The following is an 18,921-nucleotide window of genomic DNA, read 5'->3' as shown; positions in this document are numbered from 1 at the left end:
TGTCATTGACTTTGCATGGACCTATCAACAACGCTATATACCACGAACGGAGCCGAGCAATGCAGTGAGATCTCAGGCGAGAAGAAGCTGACATAGCAAAAAAGGAGTTGTCATTAACTTCAATGGATCAAACTGTAAGTAAGCCTAAGGTAAACAATTGTTACTTGATGTCACTGGAGTTAAGATCTCGAGGCCATCGGCGTTTAGTCGGCGGTATGGAGTAACTGGAAGTGTGGTAGAGGAAAGTTGGGTTTCTAAGGGATTGAGATGATCAATGATTGAGGAGTGGAATTTGTTGTATCTTGATTTGATGGCGTGGAAAACATAAAGGGATGTTCAGATGGTGAAGAGAACGATTGGACAAATAGAAAGGAACATTTGTAATACAACTGAGGCTTTTGGACTGAAAGGATTGGATTCGAAAGGAGTTAGATACATTGGCTGAGCCCCATAGTCTATGTCGGTTAATGTATTATAAATGGGTCTTTTGCCGTTAAGGGATAGTTTGGATCGTCCGTCTCAAAGTCCAGACAGACGTTTGTCGTCCATTGAGACTTGTCGTTTAAGTTTAATATGCGGATTCCCCGTGAGGCGTTTGTCGATGTATAGTCCTAAGCAGCTAAGTAGTATGTCGTGGGCAGAGGAAGACGGTTGCGGTTTAGAAGAGGATAGATTTGCCGTAATGTAAAATTAATCTACTGGAATTTATTTTTATTCTACACTTGTTTTAGTCAAGGCACAAGGATGGTAAGGTGAGACTGTAGGGAACGAACGGCAGGATCATTGTGGGTTGTCAGGATTGCAGTGTCATCTGCAAATGTGAACAAGGAAATATTTGGGTAATTAGAAAATGTCAGTAGTATATATTTTGTAAAGGACTGGACCAAGAACACTACCTTGGAGGACAGGTTGGATGGGTAAATGGGAAGAACCGTATATCACACAGAAGTAACGGTCGCAAAGTAGGACTTTAGAATAAGATATGTAGGGTAGGATGGCCTTTGAGTTTACACACATCCCAGCTTACGAAACGTCGAGAGAGACAGCCGGGCAAAACTGTTTTTTCTCAAAGGAGGATGCGATAATGTCTACAACAAGGTGGCATTGTTGAACTGTAGAGAACTGATGTGGGAACCAAACTGGTGATCAGGGATTAAACGCAAGCGATTAATTTAAACGTAAAGTAAAGGCGAAAAATATAAATAACGATTTGCAAAAGCTTTTGTCCGTCGTGATATTTAAAGTTTAAAAACGCAATCACCTCTCTTTTATACACCGGTAACCAAAAACGACTTGAGTCTTTCGGTGAAGTTGACAGGGCTGCGGGTAAATGGCGAGTAAGCCCACCGTACTTCCTGGTGAAAAATAAATGGAAAAGTTGCGTCAACTCCATCTCTGTAATTGCATGAAGGTAATCTTTGTAAATTGAAAATTTAGAACGGCACTTTAGATAAAGTGGTAATCTTGTAACAGCCCTTCTTGCTCCTCAATAGACCATGAGGAAGTTTTTTTTATTGAATAAATCTCATAGTTTAAAAATCATTCGGATGGGAGTTGTAATTGTTATCTTTATAACAATATGCTTCCTTTGAACGTAGTATTTTTTCCTAATATGCCTGAAAGAAATTTTATATCAAAGGGGAAAGTAGATTTCCTAGAAAATTCGTTAAAAAGAAAGAAAGCAGTAAAAAAGAAAATTTTATGGAAATGAAAACGTGTGAAAAATATAAGAGGTACTTAAATAATCTTTAAAAAATCTTACTGCGAGTTAGATCGTCTTGTTCAAGCAGGGAACACACTTACCCGATGCAACGTTATGCGACGCTACCCGATGCTACCGGACGCAAATCCAAAGTCCAATTTTCCATAAGATTGTAGTACCCATCTGCCCGATGCTACGCTACCCTACTCTACGCTCTGCGATCCCCACTGTCCGGATTTTCGTCGGGTCGCATCGAATACAGTCGAAGGCAAAAGAACCGGACACTCATATTTTTATTCAAACTTCATGTATTATTGTCATTATATTAATTACAACATACTTATTTTAATATAAACCAAATTAAAAATCCATTAGTTTTTAATTTTAAAAAAATTAATTTTAATGGTTTGGTAGAAAATTGATCAAAACACCGGAATACCATTTTTTGATATAATGAATTTAACTAACAATTTATTACACGGTTTTGCTCATAAAATTTAATTAACAATTTATTACACGGTTTTGCCCATAAAATTTAATTAACAATTTATTACACGGTTTTGCTCATAAAATTTAATTAACAATTTATTTCATAATTTTGTCCATAAAATTACACCATTTTCGTCGAGTAGCGTCAGAACAGGACACTCATATTTTTTTAGGTTTATTTCAAACTAAGCATATGTAATTTTGTAGCTATATTAATTAAACCAAATTAAACGAGATCAAAAATGCTGCAAATTTTTATAAAATTATTTAATTATGATGGTTAGGAAAAAAATTTACCGAAACACCGGAATAACTTTATTTAAAACAATTAAGATTAACAAACAATTTATTACATGGTTGTGCTCATAAAATTTAACTAACAATTTATTACGTGGTTTGCTCAAACTAATGTATTAAGAACAAAAGTGGCGTTGCGACTGTGATACTGATTTGTGATACACGCTGTGTGACTGTACGTGGCGTGCGCTTGCGTCGGATAGATGTGCACACCCTACGAAAACGTGGCAAGGCGTCGGGTAGCATCGGGTAGCGTAGCATAGCGTTGCATCGGGTAAGCGTGTTCCCCCCTTAAAGCTTAAAAACTTAAATGGAAGCAACTATCAACAAACGTGTAGTTACCAGAAAATCTCTTCTTTCAAAATTATTTATTTTTTATTATTACAATTATTTCACAAAAAATATAGACAATATGAAACGGAAAAGCTTTTTTTATCTAGTAACCACACGATTGACTCATCATTTTGTCGGAGAGTCTACATTTTCAAGAGAATTCATCAGAAAAGGAATTGAGTAGCATTTTTACTCGGTGTTTCCTTGCTTTCATGTATTTATTATGCAGGACTTGGATGTTTCCAGGCGAAGATTAATTTAATGTGGTTTTACTTGTTGAATAAATGTATCACAGGCTAATTTCATTTTGCATTAATGATGATTAGCAATTGCTTTGAAATTAATTAGATCATTTTGTCAGGACCGCCTTTTCCTCCAAAGCGCCCTCCTTTATTTAACACTGTTCCCTTGTATTCCTCCTATTTCAATTTTATTCAATTTCTTTAGGTTAATAAACATCGTAAACATCGTGTCTCCTTATGCGTACGAGAACATAATCTGGCCAATGTTTTAAGTAGGGCTTGTGGAAGCCTGCCAAATCCGTGGTGTTAAATTCGCTGTATGATAATGGTTGTTCACCGAAACCAAATCATTCGCATGAACGGTTCAAGGAATAGGGGCAATCTTCCTCTGTGTATAGAAAATGATATTTCGCGGTATCATTTTAGCAAAAGCGATACAGACTTGTATCACTTTGTATATCAATTTCTGTTATTTCCAAAGCAGCTCGTGTAGAAAAATCAGTTTTCGGTATAGAATATCTTTTAACCGATAAAATATAATTAATTATTTATTACCAAAACAAACAAGTCTACATTTCCAACTTTAAGTGTGTGAAGTTAACTATGATTTCATTAAAAAAATTAAACTCATTTTGCTTCTATTTTATCTCAATTTTGAAAAACTTTTGTTATTCCCCTCTAATAATGATAACCTTTTGTTAATTTTTTTGACGTAAACTAAAAGACAAAAACCGGACATTTGTATTTATTCGTTTATTTTCCGTAATAACCATGTATAACGATTGATGGTTGACTTAAAACATAAATTCACTAGTTTTCGTGGTCCGCTTCACCAATTAATATCATTCAGTTAATTAAGGTTTTTAGTTGAGATAAAAAAGTGACACGAGCGGGATTCGAACCCACGACCTTCGGCTTGATACACCGCTACTCTACCACTTGAGCTATTGTGACTTCGGTCCACTCGGGCACCAACTTATTTTTTATCACAACTAAAAACCTTAATTAATTGAATGATATTAATTGGTCAAGCGGACCACGAAAACTAGTGAATTTATTGAGTTAAAATAAAGTATATCTTGACTAAAGCTCTCCGTGGCCATTTTATTTGTCGCCGAGAATGAAATAGATTACACGACATTTGAAAAATGGCAATAAGGAGGGAAAATTGGAGTGATTATAGCTACGATAGCTCAAGTGGTAGAGTAGCGGCGTATCAAGCCGAAGGTCGTGGGTTCGAATCCCGCTCGTGACCCTGACCTTTTTATCTCAGCTAAAAACCTTAATTAATTAAAACATAAACACAACATTAATAACTTGTTGTTCACCTTTATAGTGTTTCTAATCCTTTTAATTGCTTTTTTATTGTATTCTCTATGATGAAAAAATACATTTGAGGTAAAAAATTTCTCTTTCAAGCCTGGTATTAAATCCATTAGATTTCGTGGTCCGATTGGCCAAATAACATCTTTCAATTAATTAATCTTTATGGAAGGTATTGGTTGAGATAAAAAAGCCATTAAAGTTTGAGATGGGAAGTTGGAGTCCGAGTTGATCGAAATCACGATAGCTCAAGTGGTAGAGTAGCGGCGTATTTAGGCAAAGGTCGTCGGTTCGAATCCCGCTCAAGACATTGACATTTTTATCTCAACCAATACCTTACATAAAGATTAATTAATTGGAAGCATGGTATTAAGTTGAGAAGATTTCGCCCGAGCAGACACTGGCCAACGACGAACGTAGGCGTCCGTTACATAGCCCAAGTCCTGTATGTGCCCGGTTCTACCATCCATGGTTATAACGATTTAGGGCCACCGGAAGTCTCGATCGAAAAGAATGTAGTGACCGACCGCGATGTATGACGGCTAGAGGACCGAACTGCGGTCAGGTAACGGCTTCCTTGATTGACAGTCAACTTCAAACTGTCTGTAATGTAAGGGTCAACTGTAAAACAGTCGTCAAAAGGCTTCGTGAGACTAGACTAGTCTCTAGACGTCCCGTCAGGTTCTCTATTACTGGAGAGGCATCGAATCGAAAAGAGACTATTCGCAAATCAGCATATCGCTTGGACGCTAGAAAAATAGGAGTCTGTTCTCTTCACACTGCAAACATAATTACCTAGACTATTTTGGTGTTTCTGTGGGTACTCGTTAGTGCATCACAAATACTCAAACACATTCCAACGTTCACGCTAATAAATACATTTGCTCAAATTAAGGATAATATTTTATCTAATGTCTGAAAGGACTCCCTATATGCGATGTTTATATGATTCAGGTATCGAATCAACGTGTCCATACACGCTTAACCACTCATCCTTTCATTCTTTTCAGCTTGTGAAACGAGTTAATGTTTTTTTTATAATGTTTTCTTTGATGAAACAATAAATTTGACAAGAACGTGGTTTCAAATCGAGATCTCGCCTGGGTAGATGATTTGGCCTACGATATGATGAAGCATCCGTCACAAAGCCCAAGTCCTGCTTGACAGGTGCCGGTTTGATTAGTGCCAATCATGGCCGGGACCATGTGTGGTGAACGCTTTGCTTCATGTGCCCTGCGATAGTACCTTTCCAAAGACAATCAGCTATGGGGCGGAATTAACGTCCATGCCCTACCAAAATGATTATCCTACGTAATGGTACTGCACTAAGGTACCTTGAGGAAGTCCTTCTAGAACAGTAGCCCCATTCATGATAATGCTCGACGATAAGTAGCTCAAGTAGTTGCCTATTACTTGGACGATTTTGAGATTAGCTCAATAAATTGACCAACACGTTCTCCTTACATGAATCCCATAAAGCAGAGCTTCTCAAACTTTTTAGCCAGCGAACCCCTTTCACAGAACAAAATCTAGGGCGAACTACTCTCATTCAAGTATTTAAAATTAGATACTTATAGTATATAGTAAATTAAAGTTTAACAAATTAGTCAGTCCATTCCTAATTAGGTAAAGGAGGGAGATAGCACTATGAAAACAAACATTTAATTGACATATGTAACTTTACATACAAAATCCGGAATACAAAAATCAAATTGGACAGAACGGAATCAATAGCTATATAAAACTCGAGCCAATTTCAAAAGTAATAATTTGAACATTAATGACTAATGGGAGGAGTGAGGTTGTTTTAGCCTGCACAATTTGGATATTTTGGTTTTAATTTTGGACAGTGAAGGCGGATGTCCGGTTCAACATCTAAACAGTTTCGGTATTTAGTTATAATGGCTGAATATAGAAAATCTGGATTCGCATAGGCAAGTTGCGGCAAATGGAAGAAAAACACGTTTCGCTTTTTGAACAAGCGGTTGAATTTTTTTGTTTTCCAGTGGGAGTCAAACTATCAAAATTCATATTCGCTTGAAGGTAGACTGGCTGGCTTTGTCGAAACTGAAAATGGTTTGACCATCCATTCATGGTCTTGCAGCATTTTATATTGAGCTCTTGGGAAGTAGTGCTCCACCTCTTCCTTCTCAACAGATTAAACCTTAAACTGGGATTTTCTTTTGAAGACGCTATCTGTCATTAGCATCGAAAGCTGTGATACTCTTCCCTTGAATAAAAAGACTCATCTCATTCATTTTCATGGAAATATCTGATAAATACGACAGTAACATGTCCATTTTTCATCACTGAAAACGCCGTCCAATTTGACATTGTGGTCGATTAACAAGGTAAGACTTCAGAACATAATTCCTGTAATCGAGAGACGTCATGTCATTCCTGTATAGAGAAGCAGGGACTGATGAAGGCGTGAAAAGTCTTATCTTCAATGGCCGGAACTTTATATAATTAATAATTTGAACCGACTCATCCAAAACATTCTTAAAAGAAGCTGGCATTTGTTTAATAGCTAAAGCATATCTGTGGAGAGCATAATGACTGCTGCTGTAAAATAAAAACTTTCGTTTGTTATTAGTTTTTTAATTTTATTTATTCATTCTACGTTTGTACGTTTCTACGTTTATAAATTACGTTTATTATTTTTTCTTGAAATTCACCGCGTACCACCAAGTCAGGGACGGCGGACCTCAGTTTGGGGTGCCCTGCCATAGGCGTTGACCAAGAGAACGGGTGCTATGAGGATGTTATTTTCCCTTTCAAGGCTAGCGACAGCTAGGACGACTCAGAGCCACCTGATCCTATCAGGAAGCGCCAGAGAGTATAATCTCCAGACAGAGAGGGGTTCGTCGTTGCCAGCAGTTGGGGTCGTTGGGGCAGAAAAGGTCCTAGATGAAGCTACCCCAGCACCAAGAAGAGGGGGAGAAGTTCCGCGAACCCGGTTCCCCTACCCCCTACGAAGTAGAAAAAATTGAGACTTGAGAAATTTACATACCACCATACATGAGGATTGATACGGTAGTTCGAGGTGGGATTCGCCCCTAACGGCCTAGTCTTCACTCCTAGTCTGAGTTCGGGTGCATTGTGCGTACAATCTCTGAGACTGCTCACAGGTTTGAGGATGGCGAGCGGCACTGGCACGGAGGACTTCTCTTCTACCAAGCAGCGGAAGTGTAGGACTAGAGCGAGGAGGCGTGGTTCTACATACTATCGAAGCGGAACCACCACCGAGAACGTACTATCAGAGAGAGGACAACTACAAGGAAGGGTGTTTAATGTGGACTGACGAATGATGGTTACCTCCCTTGTCGGTGGGCTCCACCAACCAACTTATTCAGCGGCGAATCGAAATCCCTAAGGCCATCTGGGCCAATACTCCTGCCGTGATAAAACAACCCGGGAAGATAGAAGAGGTTTTGGCGGATCTCCGAGTGGAAGAAGGGAAGGATGCTGCCAAATGTTGCAGACTACGATGATAGCATTGGAGCGCCTGGAGGTTGAAGAGGCAATCGCCACGTCCTCAAATTCCTTCCGACCGCGGCCGAACTGCTGAATTTTAGCAGAGTGTAAATCAGCTAGTTCTCACCCTCTGATGGCGGTTGGTCAATCGCCACGTCTTCAAATTCCTTCCGACCGCGGCCGAACTGCTGAATTTTAGCAGAGTGTAAATCAGCTAGTTCTCACCCTCTGATGGCGGTTGGTCAATCACCACGTCCTCAAATTCCTTCCGACCGCGGCCGAACTGCTGAATTTTAGCAGAGTGCAAATCAACTAGTTCTCACCCTCTGATGGCGGTGGGTCAATCACCACGTCCCCAAATTCCTTCCGACCGCGGCCGGACCGCTGGTTCAGTGGTTCCCAAAATTGAATAAAAATTGGACATGGTGAAACGGAAGGGCAGTCTAATTTCGGAATGGAGTAGATGCGGGGACTCGAGCCCCTCATACTCGGTGAATGATTTTGTTCTCAGAGTTGTATGTGGCCCACTCTTTTTAGTGAGGACTCTTCTGGCCGGAGGCTACCGATTCCCCTATAATGTTATGTTCTTGTTTGTTTGAATTGTATAGTATAAAGTCACGATTGCTCAAGTGGTTAGAGCATCGGCGTATTGAGCCGAAGGTCGTGGGTTCGAATCCCGCTCGTGACGCTAACTGTTTCATTTCAACCAAGACCTTACATACAAAGAATAATTAATTGAAAGTATAAAGAGTTTTTCACGGTTATGGCCAGTACAAGATAAAATATCTTTAAATCTATCCTCTCTTTCATTTTTCCCTCCAGAATAAGTATGTTGTAATTAATATAATGATATATATTAATATATGATACAGTTTGAAATAAACAACAAAATTCGTTTTTTTCCTGAGTGTATTTTATATGTCTGGGTTGATTATACATGCATACCAATTGTAACTGAATTAAAAGTTCAATAACAAAATAGCTCATAAGTTTACATTTGTGTTTCAGTGTTGACGCCCGAAACATGTCGATAGAGGGAGGAAGACACTGGTCCGAAGACAAAGCGTTGGGTGGCAGGGCGTTTTTTCAGTCAACAGTCGACCCTGCAAGGCTCACTATAGAGAATGTAAAAGATTCAGATTCTGGCGTTTACAGGTGTAGAGTTGACTTCAGGAAATCACCGACACGTAATACTAAAGTCATTTTGACAGTCATACGTAAGTCCTAAGCTTCTTTCATATCGGTTCAAAACCATTTTTTCTAAAATTATTTAATCAGTTAATATAAATCAGATCAGCCTTCGAAAGATAATGATGTTTACATTTTAATTGTTTAATGATTTCTATGAAACCAGATACTCTTAATTTTGTTGCTTCAAATTTTGTTTAAACAACAAATAAATTATTCATCTTTTCTTCTTTAATGCTGTCATTTTTCTTTTTAAAGATGAAAAATTTATTTTTGGTAGACCTTATTTTTAAGGTGATTTTTTATAAAAAGTTGTACAGTTTTGGTAATCCTGTGCCATATCTGGAACATAGCACAGGATTGTCTAAATGTTGTGAAATCATGATTTTTATTTAGTAAAAAAAAACACCTTCAAAATGAGGCCTAGCAAAAAGAAATTTTTCAAATAAACTAATAAAAATTGAATAGAAGGATGAAATATAATTGTAATGTTGAATGTGGAGGTTTTGTCTACTATACTAAGGAAAACTCATAAATTAATAATGGTTGAAGCCATAATTTGTTATATTCCAAGTAGATGTTTATATTTACTAACTATGTAAATCATTATAAATAGTAATCTATTTATGTTTAGTGGTCTAATAGTACAAATTGCTTATTTCAATTAATTATTCTTTTTAAGTAAAGTCTTGGTTGAGATGAAAAAGTAAGTGCCTTTGCATAAAAAGAATAATTAATTCAAAATAGTTTCAAAGTCTACGAAGAAGATTTTTTTTTTAATTTTGTCGAAGGAACTGAGTGTTTTTCTTTCTTTCAAATGTGATTTATCCGTGATTTTTTATATCCATATTAATCATATTAAGAAACTATATATGCATATGTCTGTATTACAAATAATTTAAAGTTGTTCTATTGAAAACCTGGAATATTTAATACTAATCCGTTTTATTTAAATTTGTTAAGAAGAAGGTTGTTGTAAGAAAATTTTCCTAGTTTTTTTTTTCTTACATATTCACCTAACCATTATCATTTCTATTAATTTGCAATATAATTAACAACACTACCTCCACTTACTTAAAATCAGCAAATAAACAAGAACTTTGGGAAATTTATTATAAATTAAGACTCATGCTCAAAAATCAACAGAACAATAAGGTACAATTCCCAATGCTTGAAATTAAACCTAACCTCAAAATTCGTTCTTGCTAAATTAAACATAAAACACTCTTCAACTCTCTTACAACGTAAATGCCATAAAACCATTTTAAATAATGAATTACATAAATTATACAGCCAAAAATTATACAGAACATTTAAACTGTAAGATTCGACTTTTTGAAAAATATTAAACAACGTACTCACCCAACCCAACCTTTATCATTTCTAAAAAAAATTTAAAATAAAATACAATACTTTTTTCCATTAATTATTCTTTTTATGTAAGATCTTGGTTGAGATGAAAAACTTAGTGTCACGAGCAGGATTTGAACCCATGACCTGTCCAAGTGGAGTCACGATAGCTCAAGCAGTTAGAGCAGCAGCGTATTTAGCTGAAGGTCTTGTGTTCGAATCCCACTCGTGGCACTAACTTTTTCATCTCAACCAAGATCTTACATAAAAAGAATAATTAATTGAAATAAATAATTTAGGCAATTAGACCACTAAACATAAATGGATTAATATACAATACATTACTTATTTTCATTTATTTGAACGTTTCGCGAATTTACACCCATCATCATCATCTATCATTTTTTATACTTATGTCTGATATCTTATACTTACATCTTTAAAAAAATATAAATAAAAAGATAAAAATCCTGATATAAAATTTATCAGCTAAAATATATAAAAATTATAACAAAAAAAAAAACAAATTATAGTTCCTGATGATAAAGTATAAATTCCCGAAATATCCAAATAAATGAAAATAAGTAATTTATTTACTTTTTTATTAAAAGAACAAAAACCACATGGAAATGTTTTCTGGCATTAACCAACAAATAATTTAATACATTTGTTATCTAAGGCTTTTTTTTTCAGTCCCACCTGAAAAGCTGACCATTCTGTATGACAACGGTGAACACATTCCACACTATATTCTAGGACCTTATAATGAAGGATCGACTGTGTATGTTACTTGTTTGTCAATCGGAGGTAATAAACTGAATTGAAGTTTTCCTCGCTAAACTTTGCTCAACATTTTTAATGTATTTTCAGGTCGTCCACTTCCTACTGTGACTTGGTGGCAAGAAAACGCTCTACTCGATGATTCGTATGATGATATAACGGAAAAAACCGTGCGTAATGTGCTTCGAGTTGATCAGATCGAAAGACGGCATTTACACGCAGTTTTTACATGTCAGTCATCCAATAACAAGCATATTTCACCTTTAACAAGTGCTGTTACTCTTGACATGAATCGTAAGTGACATCAAATACATTCCTTATTAACAATTGTAGGTTGCATTTAACCAATTTTGGTTCAATCATTGTCTTTTTAAATTTATTTTCATTTAGATCAAATGTAAATCATGATGTGAATGTCCTTCCTTACTTTATTTTTATGTTACAACAGTACCGGGATGCTAAAAGCAACTTATATGTCTTCATAAATTTTGTATTATAACAATAGTAAAGTGTGGAGTGTGAAGAAGTAATCCATTGATTACAAAATGAGAGCAAAACTCAACTTTGTCTGACCCTTCCAAGTGGTTTCAATGGATTATACTTCTCCACTCTACTGTTGTTATAATACAAGATTTATGAGAGAAAAAATTGCTTGTAGCACCCTGGTAAAAAAACCAAAAAATAATAATTGTATTAAGGAAAGAACCAAGGAAACCCAAGTGGTTCACGGATCGTTTTAAAACCTCAAGAAGCTGGCATTCTGCTGTCAAGCAGAGGCAATGCAAATGAATACTGTGTGAATGAGGTACATTGGATTAGTATTAAGTTTTTATCTATTTGGACAGCCAAACTGTACCAAATGGCTCTACCATCTTTGGTTTGTTTAATATATATCAGATAAGGACAGTCCCTCAGCCCTTCTTGTTACCGTAAACCTACCTTAAAACCTTAACCTTAAATAACCTTAAAACCTATCCTAAATACGTACATCATACCTTAAAAAAATGAATCCACAGTAAAATAAAATCATATTTGCAAGAATTTCACTACCTCCTGCTAGCGACTTCTCCTGACTTCAGTTTCCAATAAGAAGAGGAAACTGTGTCAGACCTGCTGCATTATTGTGAAACTAGTCATTTATTTGCCTTGTTGAAGGAAATGTCATTTGTTATAAAATACTTCCTGTCATATACGTCCATCAACCTAACGGTTGTCGTGCAGGGGGGGGGGTTCAAACCAAATTACAATATTCAATATTCAATTCAATATTATGATCAACTAAAATGATATGTGGGTTTCAACCTGGAACTGCTAGCTGGCAAATAACACTCAGCCACAGCAATCACATATCAGCATAATCTAATGGATATTGGCAGAAATTAACATGCAAGTTTTAGTTCGAAAAAAAAATTAAAACATGGTGACTAAAATCAGTTACATATTTTAGGTGGGTCACCGCCTGGAATTCTTCCAGGTCTGGGCACTAGTTAAGCACTCGGGGAACTCGATACAATTTAATTGATCATTCCCGGACATCATCCTGGTCTGCCATCCCCAGTGTTTTTGTTTGTTAAACTCTTTCAACATTGTGCCATCTACACCTCTGTGTTAGTTTTATTCTATATTCACCATTTTACAAATATTCTACCACTGAGGATGGCAAAATGTAGAAAAACATGTTTTATATACCCAACCTGTGAATGTAGGCAAACCAGGATGATCAAAAAACTAGTATATCACCTTCAGACAAGAAATCTCATAACTCACAATGAGTTTAGAATTGAATCTTCTATTACGACCTCTTTCAGAGAGGTAAAACTTTTAAATTCTACAAGATTGTGATTATCAGTTTAAATTTGTATTAATTTAACTTTTGGCATTGTCACTACCATTCATCGGTGTTACAGGGTGGTAGACATCATCGCATCATCCCTTGAACGAAAGAAATGCTGCTTGGGTGATATCTTTGATGTTAGGCAAGCCTTCGATCAAGTTTACCACCTCGGCTTGCACTGGAAACTAAAGACCATTCTATTCACCTAAGACCTTATGTTTAACTGATATGCTTGTTTTTGTTATCACAAGAATAGGTTTAGGGCCTATATGCCTCCTCTGGCCAGTGTGTCCCCAAAATTCCTTTATGTCCTGGTACACAAAATATCAGCAGGTTGTTGTGCTTCCCCAGTTTAACCCAGTTTTTAGTTGTTCAAAAGCACAAGAATCGATGGCATGTATTTCAGCTTCAAAGACAGATGTGTACTTCCCTAATGAGTTGGATTACTTATATTTTGGGTGTGTACAGAAAAATCCTGATTCAGTAAACAAATGAAATTTTGGAGCCATCTAATTCCTCATGAATTTTCTTCTCCTTTGTAGTCTGTTGAGACTTTATAGGATGTTGTAAAGAGTGTTTCTGGAATCATGTAGTCAGTTCCCACTTCTAATATTAGGTGTCTGATTTTATTAATTATTGCTGTATGCCTGAAGTGTTTAGTTCCCATCTAATTTTATTGTTTCTAGAGCCTAAATGAGCTTGTCCTTGCTTCTCCTTGTATGAATATTTCTAATGGTTTAGCAGTGTTTGTAGTGCAATGGAGGTGGTTGTTTTCATTGCCCCTGTGATACATAGGTTTGCCTGCCTTTGTATGCTGCCTACTGCTTGGGTAGCTTGTTTTTGCTCAGCTTTGGTCCACCAGATTAGTGAGCCAACGGTCCATTTTTGGCTTGTCTCACAGTTACGAATTGTTTGACTTCATTATTAACAGCCAATTTATTATTAATATTTTAAAACTGTAATTGAGTAAAAGGATGTTAAATGACTAGTTATGATTAAGAAACACTTTATGCACAAATTTTCTAGTAAATCCCAGCTACTGCTGTTGTATTTTGTTTATTTTCAGTTGTAATATTATCAATCAAACACTTGTGGAGTGTAATTTTGAACTTTCCTTTTCTTATTTTTAAGATTATTTGATTGCATTAACATTTTGACATTGTTTCCAGTGAAACCTCTCTGGGTGAGGATGCTCGGTGAAAATAAACCGTTAAGCATGGGCACTACCTATGAAATATCTTGTGAAGTGGTAGGTGCCCGACCACCTCCTTTAATAACGTGGTGGAAGGGAAGTGTACAGTTAAGAAATTCTAGAGACGTGGTAGATTATTTTTCCATTTTCTAAACTAAACTTTAATTTTATTGTTCTAATAATTTTTAAACTATTATTCAGACAAGCACAGACGGAAATAGGACTGTGAGTACGCTGATATTTGTGCCAACTATAGAAGATAGCGGGACTTATTTATCTTGTAGAGCTATCAATACTCTAATTCCAGATTCAGAGCTGGAAGATGGATGGAAACTCAATATTTATCGTATGCATTAACTTTCTTTTAATTTGTTCCCATTTTTGTAATATTAACTTATTTTGTCTTACGGAAAATTTAAGATGTTCCTGTAGTCAGCCTAGAATTAGGTAGCAATATCAATGGAAGTTGGATACGAGAAGGCGTAGATGTTTACTTTGAGTGTAATGTAAAGGCCAACCCATGGGTTTACAAAGTGAGCTGGAGACATAATGTAAAGTTTGAGAATAAACAGTTTTATAAAGCAATTTTGTACAGGAGTAAAACTGATTGTATTTAAATTTCAGGGCAAGGTCGTAGGGAACAACCCAAGTGGTGGAACAATCTTAGCAAACCAGAGTCTCGTACTTCAAAGTGTAAGTCGAGCTAAAGCCGGACAATATACTTGCGTTGCGAGTAATCAAGAAGGAGATGGCGAAAGTAACGCTTTATACCTTGATGTGAAATGTAAGCTTCAATCTTGAAATGCGAAAAAAATGATGCTACATAATTCTCTTTACTCAGTTGTTCCAGTTTGTCGTCCGGGTCAGGGCAATGTAATTGGAGTTGGAAGAGGCGAATTAGTGAGAATACCTTGTGAAATAGAATCTAATCCTCCTGCGACATCGTACATATGGAAATTCAATCACACTGGAGAAAGTATAGAGATTCCAAACAGCCACTATACAAGCGAACCGAATCACAGTGTAGCCTCATTTTCACCATCTACTGAACATGATTTTGGAACGTTGCTTTGTTGGGCTAAAAATCAACTGGGTACAATGAGACACCCTTGTGCTTATCACATAATACCAGCAGGTTGGTCTGGCATTTTTTTTTTTAATTTCAGACAATATTTTTTAGTTCTATTACATCAGTAAGAATAATTAAATGAATGAAAAATGAAAAGAATGATTAAACATTTGGTTAAATTTGCAGGGCGCCCAGATTCTTTAATTAACTGTTCGTTGATCAATCAAACCGAACTATCACTAGGGATAGAATGTTCGGAGGGCTTTGATGGAGGTTTGCCTCAACATTTTGCCATGGAAGTGTACGAATCGTCAAAACAAATCTTAATGGCAAATGTTTCATCTACCACTCCCACCTTGACCGTTGTCGGACTGCCACCAGGATTGGAATTTCAAGTAGCTGCTTATGCAGTCAACGCAAAAGGTCGAAGCGATTATACAATTATTCGCACTTACACTTTAAAATCTCCTCAGAAACGAACATGTAGGTGTTGTTATGTACATAAAATTATATATTTTCAGAATGAAAAATTAATCTCTTCGATTTTCAGCTAACCCGACAATGTTACATCTTTACCCTCTGATCGGGTTGCTTTCTGGCATTGTTGCTCTCCTGGTAATTATTGCCACATGCATTGTACTTATCCTAAGATGTCGTGAGAAAAAAAGGAACAAGACAGATACAGAAAAATTTAGTGAGAACAAAGACCAGTCTCTCAACCATAGTACAGATAGTTTAGAAAATAATCCAGATGTCATTCCTTTAAATTCAGGTAATACAAATGATGTTTATCACTTTCATTTCTTTGATATCTTATCCATTTGTACTTTGAAAGGCTTGTACACACTCATAGACAAACTTGTGTGACTGTCTGTAGACAGTCTCCAATAAATCCCAAACTTTGTCACATGTTGAAATGTGCACACCACAGTTTGTTTTCGAGATAATGACAAAAGTGAGACTGGTATCTACGTGAAACACTACTGCTGCTTATGCAGTTATAATTGTTGATGAGAAAAGAAAAATCCATAGATTGCGACTTTTGTCTACAGAAAGTTCCAGAACCAGCAATTTGTTCCCGATTGTCTATAGACAATTGCAGAACTTTGTCTAGTTACAAGTTGCAAGATTTTCTCTACGAGTGTGTACTAGCCTTAAGGTTAATGAAATTGAATTAAAATGGAATCTAAAATTTTAATTTGATAGTAAATGGGCCATGTGTTGTATTGACAATTTAATGATCTCTCGTGCTCTTAAATTGGTTTTATTCTACAAACTGATAGCTTACATTCTGTTAGATTTTCTCCTTGAAGTCTGCAGAATGATGATTTTGGCTGTTTCCATGGTCTTCCTATCCTTTTTTTTGTCATGTCAGATAAATTTCAGCCTCTTGCCATGTTAACCTTTTTGGGACTGATTTTAAATGCTGAAACACCTTCCCCTACGTCTATTCTCCCCCAGCCCGATTTATTTTGTTTCGGGCATCGAATCACTCTTACTCTTTTTGAGGTGCACCAGTTCCGTTCAAAATTTGACAGTACATTCCTTAGATATTATAGTTTTCAACAGAAGTAAGCAAATGGAGAAAAACAAACAAAGTTGTATTTAATTGACAATTTAATTTTCACAAAAGTTTTCATTACATTTAAACATAATAACCAAAAAACAAATTATTACTGATCTATTTAGCTCAACTCTGTACCTGAGAACAGAGTTTAAGAAAAATATATTATATAAATAAGGACTACATAAACAACGTAGGGACATGGCAGAAAAGAGGCGAAAAACTCAGAAAGACAATAGATTAATGGTAGGAAGTAGAGGGTTGGAAAGGGCAGAGGTGACAGTTGAACATTTCCAATGAGACAATATTGTGGCCAAATGGTTTTCTAGAATAACGATTGTGTCAAATTTTCTAAAAGACTGTGAACAGAATAGGTAGAAAAGAGTGGTTCGATGATGATGAGGATGGGAAAGGAAAAGTGTGGGTGATGTCAGGATGCAACCTCATCACCATAGATGCTGTGAGTGTCCAGCTAGAGCTCTTAAAATGCAAAAACACACAAGAACAAAATAACTCATTACATGGCTTGGCAAGCTTCCAAGCCCGAACAAGATAACTCGTCCAAGTCCCGATAAGGTTAAGTGATGTATTTGTTGAAAAGTTAAAATAACCTGAGCATGGAGGGCAGTGAGAAGTGGAAACAAGTCTGAAAGAGCAAAATAGCAAGGATAAGCAGACCAAAATTATCCTAAACAAACAAACTATATATTAATATTTGTATTTAATTATAAAAGATTTATTTTAGATTAAATAGATTAAATTATTTGTGTTTATATTACAGAGTTTCAAGAACCAAGTGACAAAACCCTACAGAAGTACAATACAGCATTGTATTCTTCAAACATAGATAATCATATTCGAACAATGGTAAACAATTTGTTAGAAAAATTTAGGCGTGAAATGTTTAATGTGAATTCATCATTTCAGAAGGGCGAAGTCACGTATGCTGAACTCAATTTGGCAGGATCTTGCACAGTTTATTCTGAGCTTCTTGCTCCTTGTGAACAATCAGTTTATGCCCAGATACAGCCCGTTCATCAAATGAACTATTTTCCTCATCACACTACTGTATAATTACATAGCCATAAAAATGTCATGTGTCATTTGTTTTCAGTTAATAAACATTTATATATGAACAAACAAAAATCTTAAATTATGCAGTATTAAGTGGAGTTAAAAATAAAATCAATGTATGAAACATTGCTTCAATTTTTTTTTTAAATATATTTCAAAGGAAGATGAAATAGTCTTTCATTGTTGATGTTGTTTTGTTCTCTGCATTTTATAAATGTTATGTGTTTTAATGTTACCAGAGTGAGATATTTGTATAGGACTTGTTTAACTAACTATAATGTATAAAGTAATTATTGTTGTGCTGCCATTAAAGGTAAAAATCCTGTTTTTAGATTGTTTATAAGAATTACAATTTCTAATGCAGTATTTAATATTTAAGAGAACTGAAAGTGTGCTATCAAATTATTAAAATTGCTCAACAAGCACTTACCCTTGTTAACTTTTGTGTGTTTTAATCTATTTTCTACTTTACCATCATTAATGTGAGGTATTTCAAATTAATAATGTAAGTTTTTAACATTAAAATTGATATATTTTCATAAGAAATAAAAACACTGATGGAAAAAAATTGAATTCACAGTGTGTAACAAATAGAGAAATGAAATATTATATTTTCAATTGAGAAATAATAATAATAATAAATTGGAAAACAATCAAATATTTTATTTTACTTTCTAAATGTTTGATTGGCTATTATTATAAATAGTATAACGTTAATGCGTATTGTGTAATTAAATAGTAAGCAATATTAATATTTAGAATTTTTTGAGGGACAATTTTTGGATAGCCAAAAATATGTCAGTGGCCACAACGGCTTAGAAGCATCAAACTACTTTACATACACAAAGAAAATGTCTCAGGTTCGAATCCAGCAGCCCTACCTCGAGGGAACTGAGCAAACCTACTTTACATACTGAGAATATATCCAACTATATTTTTAATAACGTCCTCATTAATTTTATTTGCCCATCTAAATAATCTCCATGCCACTTTCAGATAATATTTAA

At 35.5% G+C, this 18,921-nt stretch overlaps 1 protein-coding gene and 1 non-coding gene across 2 annotated transcripts in view; both read left to right on the top strand.

The window, feature by feature from the left end:
• Positions 1 to 18,462, top strand: part of LOC106661261 (nephrin-like) — a 52,535-nt gene extending 34,073 nt beyond the window's left edge. The window contains exons 3-14 of the mRNA XM_014384546.2: positions 8,872 to 9,080; positions 11,095 to 11,208; positions 11,272 to 11,475; positions 14,185 to 14,336; positions 14,409 to 14,553; positions 14,628 to 14,758; positions 14,832 to 14,991; positions 15,049 to 15,342; positions 15,463 to 15,759; positions 15,827 to 16,048; positions 17,622 to 17,707; positions 17,768 to 18,462. Coding sequence (XP_014240032.1) covers positions 8,872 to 9,080; positions 11,095 to 11,208; positions 11,272 to 11,475; positions 14,185 to 14,336; positions 14,409 to 14,553; positions 14,628 to 14,758; positions 14,832 to 14,991; positions 15,049 to 15,342; positions 15,463 to 15,759; positions 15,827 to 16,048; positions 17,622 to 17,707; positions 17,768 to 17,914 — 2,161 coding nt within the window. The 3' untranslated portion in view covers positions 17,915 to 18,462. The remainder of the gene's footprint in view (positions 1 to 8,871; positions 9,081 to 11,094; positions 11,209 to 11,271; positions 11,476 to 14,184; positions 14,337 to 14,408; positions 14,554 to 14,627; positions 14,759 to 14,831; positions 14,992 to 15,048; positions 15,343 to 15,462; positions 15,760 to 15,826; positions 16,049 to 17,621; positions 17,708 to 17,767) is intronic.
• Trnan-auu lies at positions 8,478 to 8,551 on the top strand. Its single transcript has one exon. It is a non-coding gene; the product is annotated as a tRNA-Asn (tRNA).
• Positions 18,463 to 18,921: the final 459 nt, after the last annotated feature.

The sequence above is a fragment of the Cimex lectularius genome, unplaced genomic scaffold (assembly GCF_000648675.2).
Source record: "Cimex lectularius strain Harlan isolate CLEC.00 unplaced genomic scaffold, Clec_2.1 scaffold75, whole genome shotgun sequence".
NCBI classification, from domain to species: domain Eukaryota; kingdom Metazoa; phylum Arthropoda; class Insecta; order Hemiptera; family Cimicidae; genus Cimex; species Cimex lectularius.
The sequence above is the reverse complement of the archived record's forward strand: the minus strand, read 5'-3'. Positions and strand labels throughout refer to the sequence as shown.